We start from the raw sequence: 13,784 nt of genomic DNA on the forward strand, positions 1-13,784 counted from the left end.
TGCACTGCTTCAGCAGTCTGGGTTCAGTTCCTGGGCAGACCTATACCACTCATTGGGAGCCATGCTGTGGCAGCAATCCACATACAAAACAGAGGAAGATTGGCACAGATGTTAGTTCATGGGGAATCTTCCTCAGCAAAAAAAAAAAAAAAAAAAGTAATGATAAGAATATTATCAGGTAAACTGCTTAGTAATAGTAACTGCTTTCCTTAATAAAAAGTTTGGCAACAGAAAAGCAACTAAGTTTTGGCTCCCAATCTCATTTGAGCCCATATCCTTGATAAAAGAAAGGTATAATATAGTCCAACTTGAAGTGTCTAAGTCCATGTAAGTCATCAACACTTGGAATTCAAGAAATACAGCTTAAAAGAAATATGGGGCAAGCCAAAAATAGTTTTTTAAAAGTGTCACTCTACTTCCAAATCTTGCCTTTTCCTTTTCTTTATTCCATTTACCTTACCTTTCTTATTCCTTTCTTACCTCCTCTGCCCCTTTCCTGTGTATTTTCACTTTCCTAGACAAAAACTGATTTGAAACTTACCTTTTCCTCTTTTTTTTCTATATTTTCATTTAATTCTCATGAGACTAAATGGTCTTAGATGAAACAGTTTCAGTCACAGAAACATACGTAAAAACTGTTACCAAAGACATGAATAAGAAGCAGCCATTCATTTAGCAGATGTGGGTGCTCACCATCTATCAGCCACTATTCTGAATATTGGGGACTCTGCAGTGAATAAAACAAATCTCTTTCCCTAAAGACACTAAAGCAAGACTGTGCCTGGCAGGTTCACAAAACTTCAAGGAGACCCATGTGCCTGGTGTGGAGTAAGCCAGGGAGAACCCAGTAGGACACATAAGCAGAGAGGCTGGAGGGGCCCTGTAGGCACTGCTGTATTCTGGCTTTCACTCTAAATGACAGAAAGCCACCCAAGGGTTTCGAACGTAGGAGTAAAATAATCGGGCCTTCATTTCAAAAAGATTGCCCTGGTTGCTGTGTTGAGAATAGAAAAGAGCAGAAGCAGCAGGGAAATGAGAAAGGAGACTACTAAAATAACACAGGCAAGAGATGACGGTTGCTTAGAGAGGGCGGCAGCAGTGGAACGTAGCTAGTTATGGTTACATTTATTCTTAAGGTAGATTTTAAAGTAAATAAAGGACAATTCCATAATACATTATTTTGAATTAGATGTGGGAGTGTGAGAAAAAGGAGTCAAGAATGTCTACAAAGTTACAGCCAGAGAAACTGAAAGATGGAGCTGACATTTAATAAGATGAGGAAGACTGGAATGGGATCATTGGGGTTGGGGAGGGAAGGAGGAGGAGGAGTTCAGTTTTGACACGTTAAATTTGGGACGTCTAATTGAAAATGTTGACTAGGCAGCTGGGTGTACAAGTCTGGAGGTTGGGAAAGAGATTCAGACTAAAGACAATATTTTTAGTTTGAAATATATGATAATTCTAGCTACAGGGTAGGGTGAGATCACAAGAGACTACGTATAAATATAGAAGAGGTCTAAACATAGAGCTCTGGGATGCTGCCTTATTTTTCATAAGTTGGGGCAACAAAAAGGAATAAGCAAAAGAAACTGAAAATAAGCAGCAGTGTCCCAGAAGCAAAGGGAAGAAAAGCTTCAATGAAGAGAAAATTATCAACCATGTCAAATGTTGCTGCTGCTACATCCAGTGAGATTAGAACTGAGAATTGACTAGGGAATTTATCACCAAGGAGGTCACTAGCAATCTCAATAGGAGCGGTTATGGTAGAGTGAAAGAGAAAAAACCTGGACAGTAGTGGATCCAAAAAAGATAGGGAGTACTGATGACCACAAATAACAACTCTTTTGGAGAGCAGTACCTGAAGAAAGATGCGGTGTTGGGGGAGGTTTTGTTTTTTTAAAATATGGGAGATATTTCATCATATCTATATGCTGATAGGAATAATCCAGAAGAAATGGGAAACGCTGATGATGCAACTCACTGGTAGGCAGGAGAACAGGATGAACATGGCAGCAACGCGATGTCCTTGACAGGAGAACGGGGACAGAATCAAGGGCAAGGGTGGAGGTGACAGTCACAGCACAAGAGGAAATGCGCATCTATGGGTATAGATGCAGCGAGACATGCAAAAGTTTTCTTCTGATTGCTTTCATTTTTAACATACAGGAAACAAGATCATCAGCTGAAAATGAAGAAGAGAAAAGAGGAGCTAGAGGTTTGAGAGAGATGTAAAACAGTCACGTGGGGAGTGGGAGAGTGATTCAACCAGGGAAATCACTAAAATAATAGGACTGTGGGCAGCAGAGGCCTCCTGAGGTCACCGGTCATAAATTTAAAAGGACACAGGTCAGCGTGGATATGTTTTCCTTAAGATATGCTCAACTGCCAGGTACACGCTGGACTAGATGGAGAACTGGATAACGAGGGGGGCAGGGGGCAGAGGTCGCCAGGTGAGTACACTAAAGGGAGAAGTGCTACAAAGGAACTGAGGGTATACAAAAGGGAGAAATTAGAATAGTGGACTGTGGATTCAAAGTAGGGTAAATAGTCAAGTGAGGACGTGATGGAAGGGGGCTTGGAACAGAAAAAAGGTGGTAGCAGCAATGGATTGTAAGTCCCACACACAGAAGTACTGTTCAAGCAGGGGTACTTGACAGAAGGAGCCAGCAAGATAGGACACTCAGGCCCTGGTGGAATGCTTGAAATTGCGTCTTATGAAATAACTTTAATGAAGTACAGGCAGGCCTGGTTAAAATGTTATAGAACTACCTTAAAGACTAAAGCAACACCTCTCCCTGGACAGAGTGAGTCTGGAGATGAGGGAATCTGGAAGACTAAGGGACTGGAACAGAAGAATTCTATCACAGGAATTGTAGCTGGAGGTTCCCAGCATGGAATCCCCAAGAAAACCATTTCCAGCACTCCAGGACAAAGACTCGGATTTGAACAACCTGCCCAACTCAGAGGGCACCAATGCCAGATCATGATAGCATGAGTCACAGTAAAACCATACCTTTCCCCCGAGTCCCCTTCCCCACTGGGCTGGACCCTGGACAGGTGAGGACAGCACACTGAAGAGAAGCTGGTCAAGTAAAAAGAGACGCCTACTAGGACTCTTCCTCCAAAGCAGGCTTCTAGGTCTGAAGCAGTTCTGAGCTAAGGAAGAAAAGTTTTAAACTGTGTTAAGTTTGAACACTGATTGTTATACTGAACCGTACCTTCTAATGACTAAAATAAGACTCTCATTGACAAGTGAACAGATGACTTTTTATTATCTAGAAGTAACTAGAGGGGCCAGCCCAGTGACGCAGCGGTTAAGCTCACGCACTCCACTTTGGCAGCCCAGGGTTCGCCGGTTCAGATGCCGGGTGCGGACTTACACAGTGCTTGTCAAGCCATGCTGTGGCAGGTATCCCACATATAAAGTAGAGGAAGATGGGCACAGATGTTAGCTCAGGGCCAATCTTCCTCAGCAACAAAAAACAAAAAAAGGAAGACTGGCAGTGGATGTTAGCTCAGAGCTAATCTTCCTCAAAAAGAAAAAGTCTCACTGAGAGGCAGAGAAGCAATCTATAGGGAGGGCTTGAAGGTACAGCGAGAGAAAGAAAGTTGTTTTCTGCTTAGACCTTATCAAGTCCCAGCCATTGAAAATACCAGTTCCACAAATATCCATGGATTCCCACTATGTACAGGGTGTAAAATATACACAATGCCGAATATATGAAAAATTCATTTTTGTTTTATTAAGCAAAAAGTGAAAGTAGATTAAGTCAAATAAAACAAAATCATTTTATGTTTTAGTACAAGATACTCACAAAAATTCAATATAATGATTTAATAAGAAAAATCTTAGCATGAATTTCTAAGTGGGTAAGCTACAAAACGAAATATCAGTGCTCATCGTTTAATCATTTTCAGACACCTAAATTTAACATGAAGTTATCTAACGCTTTCTAAGAAAAATAGGGAGTTTGTTTCACTAGAACCCATTCTGACTAAAATAAATTTACAGGTATTTTATAGTGTCATGATAAAGACAACTTATTACCAAGTCTTTGGGCTTCCAGTTCAGAAACTTCCTTTGCATGGGGTCCCAGAGCAGTTCCAGCTAAATCTTGCTTTGTTCAGTTGTTGGTACTACAGAAAGGTTCAAGTATACTTAAGCTTTGAAGTGAGGTAGTAGGATGCATAAAGTTAATTATTAATAAGCTAAATGTCAAGTTTTTCCAGGTAGTATGAAAAAGATCAGAATAAATGCTCTCACCTTGTGAGTAAGTATTAAGGATAAGACATGTTTCACTCAGTTCCTCTCAAGAATGCAGAGGGAACCCATAATGGCCCCCTCAGAGACAGACCAAAACATTACTAACATTTAACGTTCAATAAAATGTTAAAACATTTCTTTTATGAAAACTGAGATTAAGAATACTGTAACAGATCAAAACCAACATGCATTTGCAATTGTGAGAAAAATCTTAGAAAGCCTTAACAAAATATTCCAGACTCATCCTAAAGCAGATGAGAAACCTGAACACTTTCAATGATAAAAGATTAAAAGAAATAAATTAAAAAAAAAAAAAAAACAGGGACATAAAAACTTAATAGCAATCTATCCTAGAAAATAAATGTGACAAATTAGTTATAAAGCACTTTGGAAATGTTTTACACAAATGCTAACTGGTACTTTCTCACAATTTGTTTAGGTAAATATGGGCACGGCTACAATATGCCATGTCAGCATCATTCTTAATCACTTTATTAATTACACGTGATAAAGGAAACACTTTCTTTTTTTTTTTTAAGATTTTATTTTTCCTTTTTCTCCCAAAGCCCCCAGCACATGGTTATGCATTCTTAGTTGTGGGTCCTTCCAGCTGTGGCATGTGGGACACCGCCTCAGCATGGCCTGACAAGCAGTGCCACATCTGCACCCAGGACTCGAACCGGTGAAACCCCGGGCCGCCGAAGCAGAGCGCACGAACTTAACCACTCAGCCACACGCCGGCCCCAGGAAACACTTTCTGCATCATTCTAAAGGGTATAACAAAAAATGACACACACCCCTCAACACAGAAACATACCCAGATGAAAAGAACGATATTTCAAATATTCCAAAAATTACAAAATAGGATGATCCTGGAATTTACTTAGCCTCAAAACATTATGAACTACTCTAACACAGGAATAATAGTTTGACAACACACAGCCTTTTTTTAAAGTACAAAAAAATAGTCATTAGGCCCTGGGGCCTAATGGTTAAGTTTGGCACACTCCACTTTGGTGGCCCAGGTTCAGTTCCCAGGCATGGACCTACACCATTCATCGGCAGCCATGCTTTGGCAGTGACCCACATACAAAATACAGGAAGACTGGAAATAGGTGTTAGCTGGGCAAATCTTCCTTAGCAAAAAAAAAAAGTCATTACAGGTTCTTATTTCTTGGAAAAATTACTTTAACATCTCTCAATGCTGTTGACTGTCAAGAACTTTGATGAAACTCTTATCCAAATAAAATATGTGGAGAATTTTTTATTCAACATATCACAGCTTGCTTATATTGTTCTTTATCATCGCTATTATTATTTACTATTAGGTCTCTCATCAACACCAGGCTCTCAGGAGTATACTGTCAAATAACTCTTCCTACGAGAAATGTACGTTTGAAGAAAAACTATCACAACTGTCTACCACCAAAATTTAAGGGATTACTTTTCTTCTTATTCCTAGGAAGAACCATAAAAAGCTAATAGCCAGTGAGTCTAAAAATATGAAAGTTCTATTTAAATATTCACATTATCTTCAACAATGTATGTTATAAACATCAGTAAGTCAAAAGGGTCCACCTAAATTCAAAAGCTATCCGTAAAAAGATTATTAATCTACATTATTTTGTAATGATCATCCCGACTTTGGAGCACATTAATTTGGACTTTTGAAGAAGCCAAACAAAATAACCAAGTACTGGGATTTTTTTAAATCAGATGTAAAGAAGATAAAAAGAGCCAATGAAACCTTATGTTCAGAATTAATAAACACAATACTACAAGTACAGAACCACAAATTATTATTAAGTCCTTCCCTTTTCAGGACTGTCAAGTCAGCACTGTATTATTTGTAAACGGTGAATAAAAGGTAAAAATAAAATTTCTGAAAGGTGCTCTATTTAAAAACATTTCTTATAGAAAAGAAATCCACTGTTTCTCCTTGGAGATTTTTAAAAATAGAAAATGATGCACAGCAAAGACTATTTACAGAAAACAGAACCAGAAGTACATTACTCTTCAATAAATACACTATACCAAAATCATCTAATATGGAAGAGGGAGAGAACGAAAACACTGGTTTGTTAAACCTCTTCTTCCTTTCATTTTAAAACACAGATTTTATTAAACTGACAATATGAAAATGTAACCCAATAATCTTAGCCTTAAAAAGTTACTTATTAACCTTTATATAGACTGTTATGAAGCTACACTTCCTGCAGTTTCACCTGCCATCTTTCCCAACTGTAAGTAGACCCCGCCTACAACCACCATAATGAGGAAAGAACTTCACGCTCGTTTAAGAAAAGGATAATTGAGGGGGGTTTTCCCCCCTAGAAACTCGCATCCAACACAGGAGCCAACACACAATAGGCGCTTAATGAATATCTGTGGCGTAAATGGTGAGGTTTAACTATATTAGTGCAACATTAGTCTTCTTTTCTCTCTAAATTTAGAGCTCTCCTTGTTCAAAAGGCAACTCAAGTTCAGGCTACCCTCCCTCAAAAGCAGCTAAACTTCTTTATTCATAATGAAATAGAAACCTGCGTCTCAAAAGAACAAAACACAATCCAAGCGCCTCTTCTTCATCTTCTCCAGTCTTCGGAAAGAAAATTAGAATTAAGGCTTATTTTTAAGAGACAGAAGATGCCTACCAACTTTCCTCAAAATGAAAGCTTCCACATTTCAAGTATATTTTCTACGCTTGCAAAACTGATAAATGATTATTCATCAAGAGTAAGTATATGTTGGGTAAAAACAAACATATAAACAAAAACTACACGTTGTTCGCCAATTTTTTTCTTTAATTTGGGTCAAGAGGGTACGTGGCTAAATTTGACTAGATGTGAGATCGGCTTTGTCTGATGTTTCAGGATGCATTCAGTCAACTATTTTATTGAGCATCTACTATATGCCAGGTCCTTTAACAAAACGTGTACATTTTGTAAACTGAACATCAGCACCCAATTCCCCTACAGAAGCTTATCATTTAAGATAACAGCAGCTCAAGAGGAATCCCGATGTTGATTCACGGATACACGAAGTCAGCCCATCGGGGTTCCTTTTCAGCTATTGATGCGGCAACAGGGAGCCGCTACCCACCACACCCGTTACCAGAAATCACAACTCAAGCAGCAAGCGCGGGGTGAACAACCTGTAAGAGTACATGAGCTCCTCCTCCGAGGTGTCCAGGGCTTTCTCTCCGGGGCCCAAAAGAACCGCGGCGACACCCGCGGGCGGAACGCGCCGGGCGCCTCAGGCTGGAGTCCGGGCTCCGGAGCCGGGGTCCCCGCCCCTCCGAACCCCTCACCTGGTCCACCCGGGCCCTCTCCGCCCGCCCCTCGCGCCACCCTCCCGACTTCCAGACCTGCAAACTTGGGGGGAAGGGGTCTTCATTTCCATCTTACACCAGGCGGCGGGCGGGTTGGCTCACTCAGCCGCCCCCCCGCCGTGAATTCTGAACTGAGCATGGAACCATTTCTCAGAGGCAGTGGAAGAAAAGCCAAAGGCAGGGTCCGCAGGAGGACCTCGCCCAGACCTGAAAATGGAGCCGCAGGCTCAGCCCACAGCCCGCAGCGCGCGGCGGGCAGGGCCGGGCCGCCCTCGCCCCGGAGCCCTCGGCAGCGGAGGTTCGGGGCTTCGGGTCCCCGCCCAGGGGGCAGCGAGGGCGAGGGGTGGGGGCCGGCGCTGCACTCACCGTCGCCTTTGTCTCGGCCGCCTGCTCCGGCCGCTGCCGCCCTCGGCGCCGGCTCCGCGGCTCCTGCCGCCCCCACTCCCGCAGCTGCGCTCCCCGGCGCGCTCGCCGCTTCCTGGCCCCGCCCTCCCCGCCCAGGCTCGCGCGCGGGCGGGGCGAGGGGCGGTGCGCTCTCCGGGAGCGGCGGGAGGGCCGCGCCGCCGCGCCGGCCCCGCCCCCGGCCCCGCCTCCGGGTGGGCTCTGCCCTGGAGCCCCGCGCCGCGCCGCGCGCTAGAGCCGTGCCGGCCGGGAAGCCTCTCCGAGGCGAGCGGAGAGCCTAGAGCCGGGGCAGGAGCCCGCGCGGGAAAGGACGCGCCGGAAGATGGCGACCGGGGCTGAGGGGGAGCGCGCAGGAGCCCCTCCCCGCCTCCGCCGGGCAGCAGGCGGCGGCGGCTCGCGCCCCCTTCCCGGACCAAGCGGTGGGGCGGTGCCTGCGCTCGCAGTGGGGCCGCGGACGCTCCCGGGCGAGCGAGGGTGAGTGCTGAGCCGTCGGACCAGGCATCGCTCAGTTGGCTGCAGCTGAGAGACAGATGCGCTGAAATCATCGGACCACCGCTTTTTTTAAATGTGAACGTCAGAGTAGTTGAACCCTCATTAACTGGCTTACGGCCGAGAACATCCACCTGGCATTTGAAATGTGTGAAATGACTCGTCTACTGGATCTCTGAGACTCCTTTAGGTGTATGTTTTATATATCCCAGAAATCAGAAACATGTGAGTGCCCCTATCTAGCAGCCAGCACTCCACCAAAATCCCTACAATAAGTTTTCAAGCCTACAATACTTGGGATATACTAATATACGTCTTATATTAGTGCAACGTTATTAGTGCAACATTAGTTTTCTTTTTTCCCTAAGTTTAGAGTTCTCCCTTGCTTAAAAAGCAACTCAACACCATAACACAGTCTTTCTAATGAGTTGCTCAGGCCAAAAACTTTGGAGTCGTCCTTGCCTCCTCCCATTCTCTCATCTTCACCTCCAACCTGTCAAGCAAGCCTGTTGGTTGTACCTTCAAAATAAATCAGAATCAGACCACTTCTTACCTGCATTACTTCCATCTTCTCTGGGCTGGATTATACTTCAGTGGCCTACTAAATGGTCTCCGTGCTCACCGTTAACTCAGCCTACTGTCAAAACAACAGCAAGAATATCCTCTTACAAGAAAAGTCAGCTCCTGTCTCATCTGGTCAAAATCCTCCAGTGGGTTCCTATTTCATTCTTTATAAAAGCTAAGGTCTTCACAGTGACCTACGAAGCCCTGGAATTGCCCTGTCCCTTTACCTCTCTGACTTCAACTCCAACTGCCCGTTGTCGCTTCAATATTGCAGACTAGACTACTGCTTAGGACATTTTCAAGAGCCATTCCTTCTGCCAGGAACATTCTTTCCCAGTGTTCACCTTCACCTCTTTTAACTCCTTGCTCAAATCTTACCTTAACAGTGATGCTTGGCCTGACCAATTGCCCCAATCCCAACTCTCAATTCTTCCTAATTCACTCTTTTTCTATTCTTCCCATGACGCTTCAAACTTTGCAACAATCTTTACAATTTATTATTTGGTATGTTTATCTTTTTGTGTCTGTCTTCCCCAATAGAAGATGGATTTTTTGTCTGTTTTGTTCAACTGATCTATCCCAAGTACCTAGAATAACTGAAAAATTTTTTAAATCCCTGAGATAATAAAAAGTGTAAAGTTTTCTGACCAATGATATCCTGATATCCTATTTCACTGAATAGGAATAAGGTGATAACTAGAGGAAACTTTCTGGTGTGAAACTCAAAAACATATTAATTCTAAAAATTTCCTAGAACAAAAAATCAGAAAATTCCTGAACTTGATATGTGTTTGTAATCCTTCCTTTGAAGTACAAATATAGTCATCTTGTGTGAATGCCTTAAATAGTAACATTTCCTATCATTTATTCAAATGTTACTATTCATTATGTAAACATTTATTTTCAGATTTTTCCTATTTTGTTCATAACACAACATCATATGTGATTGAATACCTTGGTAATATCTAATTTCAGTTGCTGTAGCTATTCATACACCCCTCTTTTTGGTAGAAAAAAGTCAATTAAGAAGACAATTCCAGGAGCCACCCCAGTGGCATAGTGGTTAAATTCACACACTCTGCTTCTGGGCCTGGAGTTTGCAGGTTCACAGACCTACACACTGTTCATCAAGTCATGCTGTGGCAGCATCCCACATACAAAAAACAGAGGAAGATTGATACAGATGTTAGCTCAGGGACAATCTTCCTCAAGCAAAAAGAGGAGGATTGGCAACAGATGTTTGCTCAGGGATAATCCTCCTCACCAAAAAAAAAAAAAAAAAAAGACAATTCCATTGAATCAAAGGATAGCTTTTGTATGAAAGTCTGTGTACATAATTATTTGCTTAGTTTTGTGTTTATAGCATAGTCTCTTTACATATTTAATTTATTCTTTATGATTTAAAACAATTTAAGGCTACAGATTATCCCTTACAATTTGGATTATTTTTTATAAAATTAAATGGACCTCATTTGTTTAAAAAACCATTGACGATGTGGTTCATCAATGTCAAAATATGGCTTGTAATTACAATAATACCAAGCAATAATTTTTCTGGAGTCCAATATTATGATGTGTCTGTACCCTCCTTAACATTGTTATCAAGTAAAATCTTCTTCCAAAAGGACAGGGTAAAAAATAGACACTGTTCATAATTTATTCACATAACGTACATTGAAAACACTGCTAAAAGTAAATGCAACTGTTACAGTACAAAAGAAACTCTTTTTCACACTTAATACTCCATAAACAAGAAATGATCTCAACAAGACTAACATGGTATATTTGTGCCAGGACAAATGGAAACGTAACAGCAAGCAATGTGTTCATCTAACCAACCACTGTCACTACCCATGTGCTCACGTAGCTGCCACACCGGCCTGATTCTGCAATCTTTTACTTAGTTAAATAAATTTTCCTTTAAAGCAAATGAATTTTTTCTAAAAGTATGCTATTAACATTTTTTTAAACTGCTTTCCAAAATTTGATACCAGCTACTTCTCACATATAGGGGAGATGGTGTATAGAGTCAGAGTCTGAAGTTCCAACTCTGCTGCATGATTAGCTGGTTGACCCTGAGCCAGGTTCTTAATCTTTCTAAACCTGTCTTTTCTTCTAATTTAATGGGACTGTAGTAATACTTACCTCCAAGAATTGTTGTGAGAAATCAATGAGAGAACAGGCAAAGTTCTTAGCCCTGGGCCTGGTACATGCTAAGTGCTGGTAAATGCTAGCTATTACCATTGCACAAGCATATAATTAAGCTCATTGCACTATATTTGTAATACTGAGAAAATGGCTCATAATAGGCCCCAAATGGGATGGTTCGAGTTTTATGGTAAGATATGCAATGAAATGAACATTTTTAAAGAGGCACTAACATTTCTTCTACCACCACCATGTGCCAGGTACAGTTCTAGGCAACAAAGGAAGCTAAGAGAAATAAGGCCCAGACTTAGAATAGCTTTACAGTTGAATGACAAGAGACATGTAGTTAGTAAATAACTACTTTCAAAGTAGTATGGCTATACCTCCTGGTTTGTCAGGGATGCCTCTTGTCCTGGCATAATAGTTATGTGTGCCCCCTTTCATTCTCAATGTGTCCAGGTTTGGATGATAAATTATGTGGTCACTGCTAAGAAGAAGTATGCATAAATTGCTTGGGGTACAGAGAAGGAACCATCAGTTCTGTGTAAATCTATAGAGACCTAAATTGCTTCTTGAAAGGAACAACTAAATTGACCAAGTGGACCAAAAAAGGAAGAAAGACAGAAGGAAGATTTCATTTTTATTATTCTAAGTCAAAACTACAAAAATTCTCTATACTTGTTAACAAGCTGAGTAAATCCCTTTGGCTGATGTTAGATGAATTCGTTTGGGGATTTCGTGTTTTTTCCTGAAGATAAAATGGATACTCCAATACACAAACAATACGATATGTATTCATTTCTTTATACAACAAATATCTGTTGAGCATCCATTGTGTATACATGGTCTGTCTTCGGTGTGATAGAAGAGACACAAAAACTTTTACGAAACACAGTCAAGCAGAGTAAAATCTAGTGACAAACACCAGATATCTTAGCTAATTAGTCAGCAAGATAATGAGACACGTAGCATGTGAAGCGTAATTTGGGGAGACTGAGAAAAATCAAGAAACACATGGAACTTATTGAGAAAGGAGAAAACAACCAACTCAGAGGAGAATCATAGTCCACGGGCCGTTCTGTGACTGAAGCAGCCCAAGGCAGGAGGGGAACCTAAGTCAAACTTTGCTTTACACTTTTACCCAGAACTGACCCTTGCTGCTCATCAAACCACAAACATTCATTGAATGCCTGCTATTTGCCAGGTAACATACCAAGTGCTCTGGGGAAACTTAATATAAAGCATGGTCTTTGTCCTTAATGAAATGTCACACAGCAACATTTGAATAATTAGACACAGTAGCCTTATGAATGCAGTCGAGGGGATCACTGAGGTCTGTGTTGGTCAGAAAAGTTTTCTTAGAGGGAGAGGAATTTGAGGTGGGTCTCTGGGAAGAAAGGAGTCAGACCAGTGTTTTCTAAACTGTGCATTGCACACCTCTGATGTTGTAGGAGGTGATTTTAGGTGATGCATTTAAGAGGGGCAGTGGGGAGGGGCAAGGATGGGGAAAGGTAGTTTGGGGTACACGCAGTTTGCCTCGCCTCAACGCATAGCCTGTGATATAATTGCATTGTAGCCCCTCAGCTCAAAAAATCAACCCCAAAACAAAAAAAACACAGAAAGAGTTAGAAATTGTAATAAAAACTCCTCTGGGGACAACCAGAGAAGAAGAAAGGAGCCTTTTGAGAATCACTCCGCTATGTCAGGTTAGAAACCACCAGTGACTAAGAATTTTTTTTTACAGTTAACACCTGTATATGGCAAGTAATTCAGATTTTTCCACATATGATAGTGATAAAAGTTTCCTTTATACATTTGTTAAAGTTAAAAATATGAGTCAGCTAAAAGAAACGTCTCAAGTAAACAATAGTGCAATAAAGAGAAAGGGGATGTGGCACTCCAGGGGGCACAAAGCTTGGCGAGGAAAGGTTCAGTCACTGGCACCTTAAAGGTGTGTTCCCAGGGAGAGCAGGAGCCACAGTGGGTTTTGAGCAGAGTATTGGCAGATTGGTATACAAGAGTGGAGAAAGAAAGAGTCCAAAAGGCAGGTAACCAAAAGGGGCAGGGTGTTCCTCCCTGGCCCCAGTGGCTGTTAGGAAACCATGCAGCAGACACCAGCAGGACTCCCATCTCCGTGGTTTACCAAGGCCCCAGCAAGAGGGGGCATGGAGGCTCCAACATACCTCAAAGTGCCTGGACGTTGCTGCCCTTAAAACAGGTGGGACAGAACTGTTACACTCCCTCCTAGCACAGAGATCTACATATTGCTTTCACAAGGAAAGTTTATGATGAGTAAAATTTTAGGGTAAAGTTGGAAGAAAGGGAAGGTGGCAAACCTGGAACCTTCACATCCCATCCTCCACTCTTCTCCTAGTAAGTGCTACTACCTGCTAGTGATTCAGTGCCTGCTTTTGTCCTGACGCCTACCTAAGCTAAGTAGCTAGGAGGATTCTAATACCTTGCTCCCTGTGGCTGCCACTGTGGTCGTGTCCACGCCCTATATAATCCCCAGAATTGTAGCGGGTAGATTGCAGAAAATGCACCCCCCGCTGTTCCCAATATCCCACACCCTGATCCCTGGAACCTGTG

At 42.1% G+C, this 13,784-nt stretch overlaps 1 protein-coding gene across 40 annotated transcripts in view; it reads right to left on the reverse strand.

The window, feature by feature from the left end:
• Positions 1–13,784, reverse strand: part of CDC42SE2 (CDC42 small effector 2) — a 131,551-nt gene that overhangs the window by 94,031 nt on the left and 23,736 nt on the right. For 11 of the 40 annotated variants that reach the window (XM_070232716.1, XM_070232700.1, XM_070232704.1 and 8 more), the window contains exon 2: positions 9,037–9,120. The exons of 4 other annotated variants lie outside the window; for them this stretch is intronic. Coding sequence is in view for 1 of the 36 variants with exons in the window: in XM_070232682.1 (XP_070088783.1) it covers positions 7,959–8,539 (581 nt within the window). In the remaining 35 variants the exon portion in view is untranslated. 40 annotated transcript variants of the gene reach the window in all.

This window comes from Equus caballus, chromosome 14, assembly GCF_041296265.1.
Source record: "Equus caballus isolate H_3958 breed thoroughbred chromosome 14, TB-T2T, whole genome shotgun sequence".
Lineage (NCBI taxonomy): Eukaryota > Metazoa > Chordata > Mammalia > Perissodactyla > Equidae > Equus > Equus caballus.